This window comes from Cyclopterus lumpus, chromosome 21 (assembly GCF_009769545.1).
Source record: "Cyclopterus lumpus isolate fCycLum1 chromosome 21, fCycLum1.pri, whole genome shotgun sequence".
NCBI lineage: Eukaryota > Metazoa > Chordata > Actinopteri > Perciformes > Cyclopteridae > Cyclopterus > Cyclopterus lumpus.
Genome location: NC_046986.1, coordinates 340,001 through 357,063, shown reverse-complemented (window position 1 = coordinate 357,063; position 17,063 = coordinate 340,001). Strand labels below are relative to the sequence as shown.

Below are 17,063 nucleotides of genomic sequence, written 5' to 3'. Positions count from 1 at the left end.
GTCCTTCAACATGTCACCTGTCTGTCCTTCAACATGTCACCTGTCTGTCTTCAACATGTCACCTGTCTGTCCTTCAACATGTCACCTGTCTGTCTTCAACATGTCACCTGTCACCTGTCTGTCTTTCAACATGTCACCTGTCTGAGGGTCCCACCTCTGCACAGCTCTTGTCCTCTCGCCCCCCCCCTCCCCCTCCATCACATCCATCCACTGCTCGTACAGATCTGCACTCAGTAAGCTGCCCGGGATGTTGCGCAGGAAGTCCTGGAGGCAGAAGAGAGACGTGGAGCTCATCGTCGAGTATAAAATAATGATGATTTATTACGAAGGAACCATTGAACAAGTTTTAAGGTTTTGTGTGATTCTTGTGTGAAATAAATTTTTATGATGCAATAAACTAATCGATTAGCCGACTTCAGTGTCCACTAAGAAGTTCTTTACTCGAGTACAGTTCAAAAGGATCAACAACAATATTAAAACAACCTCACGCTGTGTAAAATAACACAACAAAAAAACAATATTCATGAATCATCCATGTGACGAGAACACTTCCAGTGGTGAACACTTTTTAGTCTCTAGAGCCCGCTGAACAATGCAGCACTTTGTGTGTGTGTGTGTGTGTGTGTGTGTGTGTATGTGTGAGTTTGTGTGTGTCTGTCTGTCTGTGTGTGTGTGTGTGTGTGTGTGTATGTGTGTGTGTGTGTGTGTGAGTTTGTGTGTGTCTGGCTGTCTGTGTGTGTGTGTGTGTGTGTGTGTGTGTGTGTGTATGTGTGTGTGTGTGTGTGTGTGTGTCTGGCTGTCTGTGTGTGTGTGTGTGTGTGTGAGTTTGTGTGTGTCTGGCTGTCTGTGTGTGTGTGTGTGTGTGTATGTGTGTGTGTGTGTGTGTGTGTGTGTGTCTGGCTGTCTGTGTGTGTGTGTGTGTGTATGTGTGTGTGTGTGTAAGTGTGTGTATGTGTGAGTTTGTGTGTGTCTGGCTGTCTGTGTGTGTGTGTGTGTGTGTGTGTGTGTGTGTGTGTGTGTGAGTTTGTGTGTGTGTGTGTATGTGTGAGTTTGTGTGTGTCTGTCTGTCTGTCTGTGTGTGTGTGTGTGTGTATGTGTGTGTGTGTGTGTGTGTGTCTGGCTGTCTGTGTGTGTGTGTGTGTGTGTATGTGTGAGTTTGTGTGTGTCTGTCTGTCTGTGTGTGTGTGTGTGTGTGTGTGTGTGTGTGTGTGTGTGTGTGTGTGTGTGAGTTTGTGTGTGTCTGGCTGTCTGTGTGTGTGTGTGTGTGTGTATGTGTGTGTGTGTGTGTGTGTGTCTGGCTGTCTGTGTGTGTGTGTGTGTGTGTGTATGTGTGAGTTTGTGTGTGTCTGTCTGTCTGTGTGTGTGTGTGTGTGTGTGTGTGTGTGTGAGTTTGTGTGTGTCTGGCTGTCTGTGTGTGTGTGTGTGTGTGTGTATGTGTGTGTGTGTGTGTGTGTGTGTCTGGCTGTCTGTGTGTGTGTGTGTGTGTATGTGTGTGTGTGTGTGTGTGTGTAAGTGTGTGTATGTGTGAGTTTGTGTGTGTCTGGCTGTCTGTGTGTGTGTGTGTGTGTGTGTGTGTGTGTGTGTGTGTGCGTGAGTTTGTGTGTGTCTGGCTGTCTGTGTGTGTGTGTGTGTTACCTTGAGGACAGCAGCGATGACGAACACAGACTGGTGTGTGATCTCCGGGTCGTGGGTCCCGTTGTCCAGCCGGTCCCGGAGCTCCCGGCAGGCTTTGGCCCCGGCGGACCTCCTGAAGACCCCCCTGGTGTAGGGCCCCTCCAGGTACAGGAACACCAGCATGTCCTGGAGGGCACAGAACCCTTTGTTCATAGAGACCCAGAAGAGCTCTTCACTGACTCTGGTGTGTAAACCCAACGGATTAAGTGTCTGCTGTTTGCTTTGTTTTTGTTTTTATTTACAAAAATATGAAGAATCTGATTTTATTATCTTCAACAGTTTTTTTTATTATTAAGAAAGAGAAGAATGATTCTGATGGTAATACAATGATGTCTTTTCATGGATTTAGGGTTCTTAAAATCATATGAGGTGGGGGTCATGTAGGCCCCCGCTGGCCTACGTGACCCCAACCTCACCATGACGGGCTTGGGCAGGCCGTGGTCTGGAGAGCAGACGGAGCTCAGGGGGCGTCCGAACAGCCGTCCCTGCGTGGGGGACGAGGTCGGGGACTGGGGGGGGCCGTCCAGCTGCGAACTGGAGCCTCTCCAGAAGGGCCAGTTGATCAGAGACCTCTTCCTCTTAAAGGACTTCTGCTGACCGGGCTCTGTGGGGGGAGAAGAGGAAGAGGTGAGCGGTGTGTGTGTGTGTGTGTGTTTGAACTACTTAGAGACAACTGATGAACAAAAAGAAGATGCCGGATCAGAAAAGGCCATGAGGACCGTTCTCTCTTTTTATTAGACTCCTCCCACTGAGCCTCCAGAGGACGCCCCACAAAGAGTCAAACACTGGGGGGAGGCCGGACCTCCTCCTGCGGGACAGGGGACACCATCTTTGCTTTGGATATCCAGCATAATTATGGACCAGTCTCCCTGACCACCTAAGGGCAACACAGACCCTGGACTCTTTAAGACCTTTTGCTTATGGACCAGTCTCCCTGACCACCTGAGGGCAGCACAGACCCTGGACTCTTTAAGACTGGCCTAAAAACCTTTTTATTCAGGAAGGTGTTTTTGACTTTTATTATAGTTGGTTTTAACTATGTACTGGCTCTGTGGCACTCTGAGATTATTGAATGAAGAGTGCCTTACAAATAGAATGTATTATTATTATTATTATTAATTATGGTCTGTGTGTTAAGCTGGATATTTATTCTAGGGACCGTTCTGCTGGGTTTTAAACAACGCCTTTTGTCGACTAGAACCTGTCACAAATGCACATTTTCACCGGCGTGCACTCGGTCTAGCAGAGTCCTCGTGGTGCTGAGAGTCCTTGTGGCGTTCAGAGTCCTCGTGGCGTTCAGAGTCCTCGTGGTGTTCAGAGTCCTCGTGGTGTTCAGAGTCCTCGTGGTGTTCAGAGTCTTCCTGGTGTTCAGAGTCCTCGTGGCGTTCAGAGTCCTCGTGGCGTTCAGAGTCCTCGTGGCGTTCAGAGTCCTCGTGGTGTTCAGAGTCCTCGTGGTGTTCATAGTCCTCGTGGTGTTCAAAGTCCTCGTGGCGTTCAGAGTCCTCGTGGTGTTCAGAGTCCTCGTGGTGTTCAGAGTCCTCGTGGTGTTCAGAGTCTTCCTGGTGTTCAGAGTCCTCGTGGTGTTCAAAGTCCTCCTGGTGTTCAGAGTCCTCGTGGTGTTCAAAGTCCTCCTGGTGTTCAGAGTCCTCGTGGTGTTCAGAGTCCTCGTGGCGTTCAGAGTCCTCGTGGCGTTCAGAGTCCTCATGGTGTTCAGAGTCCTCCTGGTGTTCAGAGTCCTCCTGGTGTTCAAAGTCCTCCTGGTGTTCAGAGTCCTCGTGGCGTTCAGAGTCCTCGTGGTGTTCAGAGTCCTTGTGGTGTTCAGAGTCCTCCTGGTCTTCAGAGTCCTCGTGGTGTTCAGAGTCCTCCTGGTGATCAGAGTCCTCCTGGTGTTGAGAGTCCTCCTGGTGTTCAGAGTCCTCGTGGTGTTCAGAGTCCTCGTGGCGTTCAGAGTCCTCGTGGCGTTCAGAGTCCTCGTGGCGTTCAGAGTCCTCGTGGTGTTCAGAGTCCTCGTGGCGTTCAGAGTCCTCGTGGCGTTCAGAGTCCTCGTGGCGTTCAGAGTCCTCGTGGCGTTCAGAGTCCTCCTGGTGTTCAGAGTCCTTGTGGCGTTCAGAGTCCTCCTGGCGTTCAGAGTCCTCGTGGTGTTCAGAGTCCTCGTGGTGTTCAGAGTCCTCGTGGTGTTCAGAGTCCTCGTGGTGTTCAGAGTCCTCCTGGCGTTCAGAGTCCTCGTGGCGTTCAGAGTCTTACTGGTGTTCAGAGTCCTCGTGGTGTTCAAAGTCCTCCTGGTGTTCAGAGTCCTCGTGGTGTTCAAAGTCCTCCTGGTGTTCAGAGTCCTCGTGGTGTTCAGAGTCCTCGTGGCGTTCAGAGTCCTCGTGGCGTTCAGAGTCCTCATGGTGTTCAGAGTCCTCCTGGTGTTCAGAGTCCTCCTGGTGTTCAAAGTCCTCCTGGTGTTCAGAGTCCTCGTGGCGTTCAGAGTCCTCGTGGTGTTCAGAGTCCTTGTGGTGTTCAGAGTCCTCCTGGTGTTCAGAGTCCTCGTGGTGTTCAGAGTCCTCCTGGTGATCAGAGTCCTCCTGGTGTTGAGAGTCCTCCTGGTGTTCAGAGTCCTCGTGGTGTTCAGAGTCCTCGTGGCGTTCAGAGTCCTCGTGGCGTTCAGAGTCCTCGTGGCGTTCAGAGTCCTCGTGGTGTTCAGAGTCCTCGTGGCGTTCAGAGTCCTCGTGGCGTTCAGAGTCCTCCTGGTGTTCAGAGTCCTTGTGGCGTTCAGAGTCCTCCTGGCGTTCAGAGTCCTCGTGGTGTTCAGAGTCCTCGTGGTGTTCAGAGTCCTCGTGGTGTTCAGAGTCCTCCTGGCGTTCAGAGTCCTCCTGGCGTTCAGAGTCCTCGTGGCGTTCAGAGTCCTCGTGGTGTTCAGAGTCCTCGTGGCGTTCAGAGTCCTCGTGGTGTTCAGAGTCCTCGTGGCGTTCAGAGTCCTCGTGGCGTTCAGAGTCCTCCTGGTGTTCAGAGTCCTCGTGGTGTTCAGAGTCCTCGTGGTGTTCAGAGTCCTCGTGGCGTTCAGAGTCCTCGTGGTGTTCAGAGTCCTCCTGGTGTTCAGAGTCCTCCTGGTGTTCAGAGTCCTCCTGGTGTTCAGAGTCCTCGTGGTGTTCAGAGTCCTCGTGGTGTTCAGAGTCCTCCTGGTGTTCAGAGTCCTCGTGGTGTTCAGAGTCCTCCTGGTGTTCAGAGTCCTCGTGGTGTTCAGAGTCCTCCTGGTGTTCAGAGTCCTCCTGGTGTTCAGAGTCCTCCTGGTGTTCAGAGTCCTCGTGGTGTTCAAAGTCCTCCTGGTGTTCAGAGTCCTCCTGGTGTTCAGAGTCCTCCTGGTGTTCAGAGTCCTCCTGGTGTTCAGAGTCCTCGTGGTGTTCAGAGTCCTCGTGGTGTTCAGAGTCCTCGTGGTGTTCAGAGTCCTCCTGGTGTTCAGAGTCCTCGTGGTGTTCAGAGTCCTCCTGGTGTTCAGAGTCCTCCTGGTGTTCAGAGTCCTCCTGGTGTTCAGAGTCCTCGTGGTGTTCAGAGTCCTCGTGGTGTTCAGAGTCCTCGTGGTGTTCAGAGTCCTCCTGGTGTTCAGAGTCCTCGTGGTGTTCAGAGTCCTCCTGGTGTTCAGAGTCCTCCTGGTGTTCAGAGTCCTCCTGGTGTTCAGAGTCCGTTAGCGGTTACGTAAGACGCTGCTGTGCTGGAGGAATCTTGTGGTTGGCAGACTGCAGCCTCCTCGACTGGAAAACATTTTTTACCCTCAACTTGCCCCCTCCCCTCATCCTCATCCCCCGTCCTCTTGTTTTTTTCCCTGTTACTCTTCTTCCTCCTCCTCCTCCTCCTCCTCCTCTTCCTCCTCAGGTCTCTCCATCTCCTACGGCGGTTGTTTCTCTTTCCTTCACCTCCGCTGGCCTTCAGACAATAGCTGTGTCGCCCTGTCCGCTAAACACTCCTTTCCCACCGCTCTCCGATTCTTCGTCGGCTCCGGAGTCATCCTCAACGTGACCGAGAAGAGCCACGCAAACAAAGAGAAGGGAAGTGAGGAACTACTTTCTGTGGTCCTTCTGCATCCTCACATTTCCTCTTGTGGTTCCCAACAGAACCAGATCCATGGACCGGTTCTCACAACACATACTTTAGCTGAGGCTTATTTCCTGTCACACGACACGGGGAGGAGCTCTGGTTTTTCACACGAAACCAAACAAAAATAACAGAATGATTAGATTAGAAAGGCTCACATGACCTTTCATCAATATTCATGAGCTGTTCCTGTGACCTGATTAAAACAAGGGGTCGGACCCCCTCAAAGGGAACTACAGTCCAGACCTGTCTCACCTATAAGTGGAGCCTGTCCCGGGGCCACCTTGCTGGGTTTGAGGATGAACTGGCACTGGGTGTCTGGAGGGAGACACTGGTCGAGCAGCAGCACCCCTGGACAGTCCGCGGGACTCGTTGGATCTCTCCCCGGTCCTCCTCCCACACCTCCCAGTCCTCCACCACCGGAGCTCTTGCTGTCCCGAATGTGGCTCATCTTGATACTGAATGGAAACTCGTGGCCTGAATGAGAGGTCAATGGTTCCAGAGGTTAGAGGTCGGGGGGTGGGGGGGGTCTGGTATGTGTAGTGGTGTCAAAAGAACACAACATAAAGTCAGCCGTCTGGATCTTTGGGATTCAGAACTAAAAATTATAACAGAATGTCACAAAGCGGCTGTGAAATGCTCCCAGCTCCAGGAGCTCTTGGGGCTCTTGGAGATCTTTTGATCATGGTGCAATGCTGAAGTAGTGGCCTGGCTTTCCAAAATGTTCCTCATCAGAGGGACGTTTACCACTACTGTAGTTATGAAAGGTGCAACTGATCCCACACCGTTGGAGCTGAGGTAACTTCCTTAAGGGCATTTCGAAAAGAGTTCTGAAGACCAGGTGTTGCATCCCAGTGGGCATGACAGGTGCTCACCGATGAGAGGGTAAGGAGGGTCGTCCTTACTGGAGTTCACCCACAACCGGTGGTCTTTGACGCAGCCCTGGATGGAAGACAGAATCAATGTACTGGTCAGGCTTCCATTACATTACATTACATTACATTACATGTCATTTAGCTGACGCTTTTATCCAAAGCGACTTACAATAAGTGCATTAAACCATGAGTCCAAACTCAGAACAACAAGAATCAAGCAAGTACAATTTCTTCAATAACGTTAAACTACAAAGTCGTGACTTCCCTCATGAGAGCAAAAAGAAAAACTCTACAGGAGACATTGTTGGAGTCTGAGCAGCTTCACTTGAGCCGACACACATGTCTGCTGCTTTCTAAACTTGACGTCTTTATTTAAACAACCAAGAGGAACTTTAATGTTGTGTTGACTCTGGCGGTCCCTGTAGACAAAAGCGGAAGTGATTCAAGCCCCAGACTTTACAGCGGCATGGTCGGACCGTCTCAGTCCTGGTTCTGGTCTCACGCAATCCTCTGTTCATCAGATGCTTCTTTAACGGAGGGACTTGAACTCACCGATATGCCAAACTGCAGCAGAGCCAAGCGGACAACATCCGTGGTGCTGTCGGTGTTGCTGACCGCGAGTGTCTTGGCCTGGTGGAGACATTATGTCGGTGATGTCATTAATTACCCCATGTTCATTTTGTGCTGATAGAAGCAATACAAAAAAAAGAGAATCTTACATATGCGCAATTTCCGATATCCTTTGCAAATATCTTCAGAGGAATGGTCTTGGGGTCGTCCTTCCGTTTGCCCTCAAGTATCCGACTGTATGCAGCGGAGAGGCCAGTGTTCAAGTGTAAGAATAAAAGCTCATGTTTCCAATCATGCATGTAAAATATGATTTTATCTTAGCTGTAAATATGTATATGTTAGTTGTAAAGCATGCATTTATTCACAGTCATTTTGAGCTTCCATTTCATCCCCTCTGTTCCATCACAGAAATACCAAAAACAAAGCAAACATTTACCTTTTGATGAGTGCCAACCACCTGTCCTTGTGCTCCTGGGAGCTGCAGAGGAGCACAGAGCCATAAAACATAATCACAGGAAATGGTGTGGCATAACATCCAAACCACAGACTGGATTCCTCCTGATGCAGAACGAGTGCACGTGTGTGTCGCGCCATTAGAAAGGTGCACATATACGTTTGCATGCGCGTTGCGTATTGCGTGTTGTGGTTTTCGCCGAAGTGGCTTTACGACGGAGAACCGCCTTCACACGAAGGAGTTCAGGGATTCTGTGGTTCAGTTTCTGGTTCCCGTCTAGAACGTGGATTTCCACCTCAGAACATCGCAGTGTTCTGGAGTGATCTAAATGAAGTTATAGAAGAGGAAACGGAGTGACATTGCTGTGTGTGTGTTTTACCTGAAGGTGGCCACACAGTTGCAGGTGGGCCAGCCCATGACGAAGCTCCTCTCTGGGCTGGTGCTGCCCTCACACACCTCGTCCATGCAGCCGGCCGTCCACATCTCACACACTCGGACCTGGGCCTTCACCTTGAAGTGAGTGGGAGACCTGCAGAAGACACAGCCATGTTGAGCTAGACCAGGGTTATAATCAATGTCAAGAATTCTGTCCAATCTAAGGAACACGACATTATCAGAGAGAATAGGGTGCACGAGTACTACCAGCACACATTCCTCAGACTCACCCTGTGTGTTCCACCTCAATGACATGCCAATAATAGCGTCTGCTCTCTGTGCTGGAAGGGTCAGCCCCCCACTAGCCCAGTACCGCTGTGTGTACAGTGTCTGTGTGTGTGTGTGTGTGTGTGTGTGTGTGTGTGTGTGTGTGTGTGTGTGGCCGTTTGAGGGCGAGGAGCTCCTTTGATCTGAGTCAGGCTTCATATGGATGTAATTGGCTGGGAGATAATGATATACTGGGGCAGAATGAGTCAGGGAGTTGTTGAGGATTGAAGGATGTAACTCCATCCATCTCTCAACCACGTAGAACACACACTCTTTTCAACAAGACACACACAGACAGACACTCACTTGGCCTTGGCGACGAGCAGCGTGTCAGTGAAGAGGAAGAGGTGTCTCTCCTGGGTCTGCAGGCCTGTCTTCAGCTGCGTTTGGGCGTGACCCAGGAACAGGCGGCGTGGACAATCAGCCAGGAAGGCCTGGACCAGGGCACAGGACTCTGGGCTGGCTGGTGTCATGCAGCTTTCCCTGAGGGGGGGGGGGGGGGATACACACTATTAGACACAAAGGAGAAGTGGTCCAGATGTGTCGGAGGCATGTCTCTAAACTAAAAACACGGCATTGAATGTGGTTCAGTATAACAAATCATAAATCCGTCTTCAAGGGCTTTAAAATCCATCACCTTATTGAGATGGAGCATCTCGTTCTCCAGAGATGTCCCAGAGACAAATATACATTTCACGGTGGAACCGGTCTGTGTTTTCTGTACTGAGAGCTCACGGTGGAACCGGACTGTGTTTTCTGTACTGAGTCCTCACAGTGGAACCGGTCTGTGTTTTCTGTACTGAGACCTCACGGTGGAACCGGTCTGTGTTTTCTGTACTGAGAGCTGACGGTGGAACCGGACTGTGTTTTCTGTACTGAGAGCTCACGGTGGAACCGGTCTGTGTTTTCTGTACTGAGTCCTCACAGTGGAACCGGTCTGTGTTTTCTGTACTGAGACCTCACGGTGGAACCGGACTGTGTTTTCTGTACTGAGTCCTCACAGTGGAACCGGTCTGTGTTTTCTGTACTGAGTCCTCACGGTGGAACCGGACTGTGTTTTCTGTACTGAGTCCTCACGGTGGAACCGGACTGTGTTTTCTGTACTGAGACCTCACGGTGGAACCGGTCTGTGTTTTCTGTACTGAGTCCTCACGGTGGAACCGGACTGTGTTTTCTGTACTGAGTCCTCACGGTGGAACCGGACTGTGTTTTCTGTACTGTACATTATCTGAGTCACCCGTCAGATAAATATTGGACATGAAGTCGTTTTCCTACAAATTATTTATCTTCCGCATGTTTTGGACAAAGATCGGAGACATGAGGAGATTGTGTGTGTTCATGAGTGTGTCCATTCCATTCAATTCAGTTTATTTTATATAGCCCAATATCACATGTTACAAATTATCCTCAGAGGGCTTTACAATGAGAGGGCTTTACATCCCTGACCTTTGACCTCACATCGGATCAGGAAAAACTCCTAAAAAATAGAAAAAAAACTTTTAGGGGAAAAAAGGAAAGAACCCTTCAAGGAGAGCAACAGAGGAGGATCCCTCTCCACGGATGGACAGAAGCATTACAGAGTTACATAAACACATACATGAATATGACAGAAATGTATGAATAATTAGTAGTAGGCATGGACCACGATCCAGACCTCCACAATCCATGAAACAGAAGGAGGTAGAGAGGATGGGAGGGGGGTCATCAGCATGGCCATGGCAGGAGGCAGATCCTTTGAGGCAGGAGGCACAGAGAAGGAGGCAGGGCCATTTGGGAAGGAGGCCAGGTCTAGGCAGGATGCAGGAAGCAGGGGCAAGGACCCAGGACCAGCTTCAGACACAGCCAGGTCCAATGGACACTATAAGACGTGAAGTCACAAAGACTCCGGGGAGGAAGCAGAGTTAGTAAGGTGCAATGGAGAGATGTAAATTCATCCATAAGGAGAGAGAGAAGAGGAGATAGGTGCTCAGTGTATCCTAAAACATCCCCCAGCAGCCTATAAGCCTATAGCAGCATATCAAGGGGCTGGACCAGGGCAAACCTGATTCAGCCCTAACTATAAGGGCTATTAAAGAGGAAAGTCTTAAGTCTATTCTTGAATGAGGTGACTGTGTCTGCCTCCCGGACTGAAAGTGGAAGCTGGTTCCATAAAAGAGGAGCTTGATAACTGAAGGCTCTGGCTCCCATCCTACTTTTTAGGACTCTAGGAACCACAAGTAGCCCCGCATTTAGTGAGCGTAGTGGTCAGAGACATGTAGTGGAGTTACAGTGAGGTTACTCCTGTCTCTCTCTGTCTCTGCTGAGTCCCCAGATCTCGCCGGTGTTCCCAGGGAATATCATGACCTAAGAGAGGTTTTCACCAAGGCCCGGGCCACCTCATTATCACTGCATCGCCCATACGACTTTGCAATCGACCTTCTCCCGGGTACATCTCCCCCCAGAGGTAGACTTTTTTCCCTATCGGCTCCGGAGATTAAAACCATGGAGAGTTATATTACTGACTCTTTAGCTGCTGGCTTCTTCTTTGTCGGCAAGAAGGACAAATCCCTGCGCCCTTGCATTGATTACAGAGGAATTAATAACATCACGTTAAAGAACAGGTACCCCCTTCCACTTGTTTCATCTGCTTTTGAGTTGCTTCAAGGGGCAACCGTCTTCTCCAAACTCGATCTCCGCAATGCATACCATCTGGTGAGAATCCGAGAGGGGGACGAGTGGAAGACGGCATTTGATACTCCTAGTGGACATTATGAATATTTGTGATGCCTTTTGCACTCACCAATGCCCCTGCTGTTTTCCAGGGGTTGGTCAATGATGTTCTCCGAGGTCTGCTCAATGTTTCGTTTTTTGTATATCTAGATGACATCCTCATCTTCTCCAAGTCACCACAAGAGCATGTGGTAAATGTACGGCAAGTTCTGCAAAAGACTTCTGGAGAACCACCTGTTTGCGAAAGCCGAGAAATGTGAGTTCCACACCTCTGAGATATCCTTTCTGGGATACATTATCAAGGCTGGTAACATCCAGATGGACCCAGCTAAGACCAGAGCAGTTGCAGACTGGCCTCCACCTTCTACGTGCAAGGAACTCCAACGTTTTCTGGGCTTCGCGAACTTCTATCGACGGTTTATCCGCAGCTACAGTTCCGTGGTTGCCCCGCTCACCGCTCTCACCTCCCAGCAGGTGCTCTTCCGGTGGACCTCCGCGGCGGCAGAGGCCTTTGGTGAGTTAAAGTCACACTTTACGTCGGCTCCCATCCTAATATTCCCAGACCCGGCCCACCAGTTAATTGTTGTGGTGGATGCCTCGGACACTGGGGTTGGGGATGTTCTCTTGCAGCAGGCAGCCGGGCATCAGAAGGTCCATCCAGGCACTGAATCTGGCACTGGAGGAGTGGAGACATTGGCTAAAGTGAGCGGAGCAGCCGTTTGTGGCCCCCTCTGGTCTCCTTCACCCTCTACCACTTCCTCATCGCCCCCTTGGTCCCACATTGCATTGGATTTTGTAACCGACCTACCCACCTCTAGTGGTAAAACTGTTATTCTCAGGGTCATTGATCAATTTTCCAAATCTGCTCTGCTCATTTCACTAACCAAACTCCCTACTGCCAAATGCACTTGGAGGCAGGCCCAATCCATGCTATTGCGCACTTCCGAGCACTACCAACGGTCGGCCAACAGACGTCACCTCCCCGCGCCTAGACAACGGATCTTGCTGTCTACACTGGACCTTCCCCTCAAGAGTTGAGTACAAGAAATTGTCTCCTTGTTTCGTGGGCCCGTTTCCTGTTTCACGGGTCATTAATCCTGCAGCCATCCGGCTGCGTCTACCACCAGCCATGAGAGTCCATCCGACCTTCCACGTCTCCAGGGTTAAACCTGTCCAAGAAAGCCCGCTTCAGCCCTCCACCAAACCCCAGCAAACCCCCAGGGGATCCTATCTACACGGCCCGTCACCTGCTCAAATCTCGGCGACGGGGTAGGGGACTACAATACCTCATGGATTGGGAGGGGTATGGGCCGGAGGGGCGACAATGGGTCCCCACTCGCAGCATACTGGACCCCTCCTTGATCACGGCCTTCCACAGGGCTCATCTGGACCAGCCCAGTAAGACGTCAGGAGCCGTCTCTAGAGGGGGAGGTTCTGTCACGAATTCCCCGTCATATTAGTCGTTTTCATTCCGTTTGCTGATTTAATTAACTCTCATGTCATTTCAGAGCCGGACATTCACACCTGATCATCCTTCATTCCCTTCACCTGGTTCTCACGCCCATCTCACCTGCAGACCATCCCCTCATTAGTCTGTCAGTACTTAGGTCCCCTCACTTGCACTTGTCCTCTGCCAGATTGTCTTGTGTTTTCATGCCAAGCTCTCCAGCGTTACCTTAGTCTGTCTGTTCTGACCTTCGATTCTCTGCCTGCCCCTTTTTTGGACTTGTTTGCCTCACAAACTGATCTCCCGGTTTTGACCCTGCCTGTACCCAGTAAAAGCAATCGTCTTTGTTACCTATGTCTCAGAGTCGTGCTTTTGGGTTCCAGTTTGTTGCACCATTACAGACGCCCTGCAGAGAGCTAGAGGAAACAGAAGAACATGAAGACTGCATGCAGGACACAACGCCATGTTGCAGAATCAACAGTTGCAAAACAATCAGCTATTGTTCCAGGAAGAAAGAAAATACTTTCCTTTTGTTAAAACTGTGAAACAATTTCGACCCTCTGAAAAAATGTACACAACTCATGCAGCTTTCTTTCTTTCTTTTCTTGGTGACACTGTGATAAGCTTCAATATTTCTCCTCCTTCCCTTTGTCCAGATTCCTCCAGAGAGGTTCATGAAGTTCAGGTTCATGACATGCAACTCGTGTGACCTTGAAAATCACGACTCAAAAACAAAGAGAAAAGTGTGCCGGCGGGATTGAAAAGCATGTTTTTTATAAACAATTGCCAAATTAGTGTCAGAGCCTGAACGTGTAAAAACCATCATCATTGTCAGATTATCATCTTTCCGATTTTTCATGAACGCATCATGTGTGACGAACGCTTCAGAAAAAGTGACCAAAACCAAGCTGTGATATTTCATCAAAAACATTTTATTCTACACTTTTAAAGTCTCGTCCCGAATAAACCGTTTTACCAGATTCTGTATAAAACATTAAATGCTGAGGTAACTCTAAGCTATGAATCCATAATTGATTAATGTGAGACCAACAGTCATGTCACGAAGAATCAGTGAAACTCGACTGAAATCCAGGAAGTGAACACAGACCAGAGAGGCAAGTAGAGGCTGTATGAATACAAATAGTTATAATCTCCATGTATAGAAATCTATGCTTCATGTGTTAAAGCTGCATTCTCTTTACTGACCACCAGGGGGCGACTCCTCTGGTTGTATAGAAGTCTATGCTTCATGTGTTAAAGCTGCATTCTCTTTACTGACCACCAGGGGGCGACTCCTATGGTTGTATAGAAGTCTATGCTTCATGTGTTAAAGCTGCATTCTCTTTACTGACCACCAGGGGGTGACTCCTCTGGTTGTATAGAAGTCTATGCTTCATGTGTTAAAGCTGCATTCTCTCTCCTGACCACCAGGGGGCGACTCCTCTGGTTGTATAGAAGTCTATATGGAAGAGGGGCGATAGGAGGAGGAGGAAGAGCTTCAACTCGCTCAGAGCATGAATGAGTCAAGTTGTGATGTTTCAGACTTTAAACTTCAGAATCCGAGTGTCTGAGAGCTCGATGAAGATCATCCATAAGCAAACAATAGAGCCAATATCATGAGGTCATAACATCTCTGAAGTCTGCATAACGACAATAACCTGTCCTTGAATCCTCATCAATGAGGTGTGTGTAGGTGTGTGTATGTGTTTGTGTGTGTGTGTGTAGGTGTGAGTGTGCATGTGTGTGTGTGTGAGCTCGTACCTGGACGTGCTTCTCGATCTGGTGAGTGCTTTGCTGATGACCAGCGAGGGAGCAGACTGTCGCCTCTGGGCCAAAGTCTTCATCTTCTAGAGAGAGAGAGAGAGAGTTAGGGTCAATACAAGTGATGGTAATATCAAGCATGGCTGCAGTGTGTGTGTGTGTGTGTGTTATGTTTGTGTATCTGTACGTGCATGTGTGTGTGTATATATGTGTGTGCGTGTTTGTGGGTGTGTCTGTATATGTGTGTGTAGGTGTATCTGTGTGTATGTATGTGTGTGTGTGTGCTATGTGTGTGTATGTGTGTATCTGTGTGTATGTGTGAGTGTGAGTCTGAATGTGTACGTGCATGTGTGGGTGTGTATCTGTGTGTGTGTTTATGTATCTGTGTGTGTGTGTTGTGTGTGTGTGTATGTGTACGTGCATGTGTGTGTGTATATACGTGTGTGTGTGTTTGTGGGGTGTGTGTGTGTGAGTGTGTGTGTTTATGTGTGTGTGAGTGTGTGCGTGTATATATGTGGATGTGTGGGTGTGTGTATGTGTGTGTGTGAATGTGTATGTGTGTGTGTATGTATGCTATCTGTGTGTATCTGTGTGTGTGAGTCTGAATGTGTACGTGCATGTGTGTGTGTATATATGTGTGTGTTTGTGGGTGTGTGTGTATGTGTGTGTGTGAATGTGTGTGTGTGTGAGGATGTGTGTGCGTGTGTATATATGTGTGTGTGTGTGTATCTGTGTGTATGTATGTGTGTGTGTGTGTGTATCTGTGTGTATGTATGTGTGTGTGTGTGTATCTGTGTGTGTGTGCGTATCTGTGTGTGTGTGCGTGTCTGTGTATTTGTGTGTGTGTGTGTGTGTGAGTCTGAATGTGTACGTGCATGTGTGTGTGTTTGTGGGTGTGTGTGTGGGTGTATGTGTGTGTGTGTGAGCGTGTGTGTGTGTGAGCATGTGTGTGTGTGTGTGCGTGTGTGTTTGTGGGTGTGTGTGTGTGTATGTGTCTGTGTGTGTGTGTGTGTGTGAGGATGTGTGTGTGTGTATATATATGTGTGTGTGTGTGTGTATGCGTGTGTGTGTGTGTGTGTATGTGTGTTTGTGTATGTGTGAGCATGTGTGTGTGTGCGTGTGTGTTTGTGGGTGTGTGTGTGTGTGTGTCTGTGTGTCTGTGTGTGAGGATGTGTGTGTGTATGTATATGTATGTGTGTGTTTGTGTCTGTGTGTGTGTGTGTGTGTGAGGATGTGTGTGTGTGTGTATATGTGTGTGTTTGTGTGTGTGTGTGTGTGTGTGTGTGTGTATATGTGTGTGTGTGTGTGTTGTCTGAAAAAAAAGGAGAAGTGACAGCTGTAAAGAAGGAAAACAGGAAGTGAGCGAAATGGAAAAAGATGGCGACTGACAGAAACATCAGATATGATCTCACGTCCTCATTGGAACGCTCTCCATTTAAACCCTAATCTATAAACCCCGTGACCCCAAACCTTTACTACAGTCATCCAATCAGACGAGGGGGGGCCACAGAAATGAAAGAAGGCCTTCTGAAACTGATCCAGAGACTTATGGGGAACATTCCTCTACAAGTGTTGGAGGAGGAAGTTCACTCAAAGGCGCCGCGTTGCATTGTGGGTACATTGAGCCTCTCCACTAAAACTCTGAGGAAGCAGAACTCGGGTTTCTCCTCATTTCTCACATCTTACCGACTAAACTCTCAACAAGAGAAGAACAAGAACAAGAAGGAAAACAAGAAGAAGAACAACAGCAACAACAAGAACAACACTAACAAGAACAAGAAGAACAAGAAGGAAAAGAACAAGAAGAACAACATGGAAAAGAACAAGGAGAACAACAGCAACAACAAGAACAACACGAACAAGAACAAGAAGACCAATAACAACAACAAGAAGAACAAGAAGGGAAAGAACCAGAAGAACAACATGGAAAAGAACAAGGAGAACAAGAAGGAAAAGAACAAGAAGAACAAGGAGAACAAGAAGAACAAGAAGGAAAAGAACAAGAAGAACAAGAAGAACAAGAACAACAAGGAGAACAAGAAGGAAAAGAACAAGAAGAACAACATGGAAAAGAACAAGGAGAACAAGAAGAACAAGAAGGAAAAGAACAAGGAGAACAAGAAGAACAAGAAGGAAAAGAACAAGAAGAACAACATGGAAAAGAACAAGGAGAACAAGAAGGAAAAGAACAAGAAGAACAACATGGAAAAGAACAAGAAGGAAAAGAACAAGAAGAACAAGAAGGAAAAGAACAAGAAGAACAAGGAGAACAAGAAGGAAAAGAACAAGAAGAACAACATGGAAAAGAACAAGGAGAACAAGAAGAACAAGAAGGAAAAGAACAAGAAGAACAAGGAGAACAAGAAGGAAAAGAACAAGAAGAACAAGGAGAACAAGAAAAAGAACAAGAAGAACAAGAAGAACAAGGAGAACAAGGAGAACAAGAAGAACAAGAAGAACAACATGGAAAAGAACAAGAAGAACAAGAAGGAAAAGAACAAGAAGAACAACATGGAAAAGAACAAGGAGAACAAGAAGAACAAGAAGGAAAAGAACAAGAAGAACAAGGAGAACAAGAAGGAAAAGAACAAGAAGAACAAGGAGAACAAGAAGGAAAAGAACAAGAAGAACAACATGGAAAAGAACAAGGAGAACAAGAAGAACAAGAAGGAAAAGAACAAGAAGAACAAGGAGAACAAGAAGGAAAAGAACAAGAAGAACAAGGAGAACAAGAAAAAGAACAAGAAGAACAAGAAGAACAAGGAGAACAAGGAGAACAAGAAGAACAAGAAGAACAACA

At 48.3% G+C, this 17,063-nt stretch overlaps 1 protein-coding gene across 2 annotated transcripts in view; it reads right to left on the bottom strand.

Moving 5' to 3' along the window:
- The window catches only part of arhgap20 (Rho GTPase activating protein 20), a 32,945-nt gene that overhangs the window by 13,014 nt on the left and 2,868 nt on the right, over positions 1-17,063 (bottom strand). For both annotated transcript variants that reach the window (XM_034561734.1, XM_034561735.1), the window contains 11 exons: positions 14,264-14,349; positions 8,653-8,829; positions 8,024-8,173; positions 7,627-7,668; positions 7,340-7,424; positions 7,173-7,250; positions 6,621-6,687; positions 6,001-6,222; positions 2,091-2,278; positions 1,636-1,800; positions 155-264 (listed from right to left, as the gene is read on the bottom strand). In XM_034561734.1, coding sequence (XP_034417625.1) covers positions 155-264; positions 1,636-1,800; positions 2,091-2,278; positions 6,001-6,222; positions 6,621-6,687; positions 7,173-7,250; positions 7,340-7,424; positions 7,627-7,668; positions 8,024-8,173; positions 8,653-8,829; positions 14,264-14,349 — 1,370 coding nt within the window. Of the gene's footprint in view, positions 1-154; positions 265-1,635; positions 1,801-2,090; positions 2,279-6,000; positions 6,223-6,620; positions 6,688-7,172; positions 7,251-7,339; positions 7,425-7,626; positions 7,669-8,023; positions 8,174-8,652; positions 8,830-14,263; positions 14,350-17,063 lie in introns of those variants that run through there.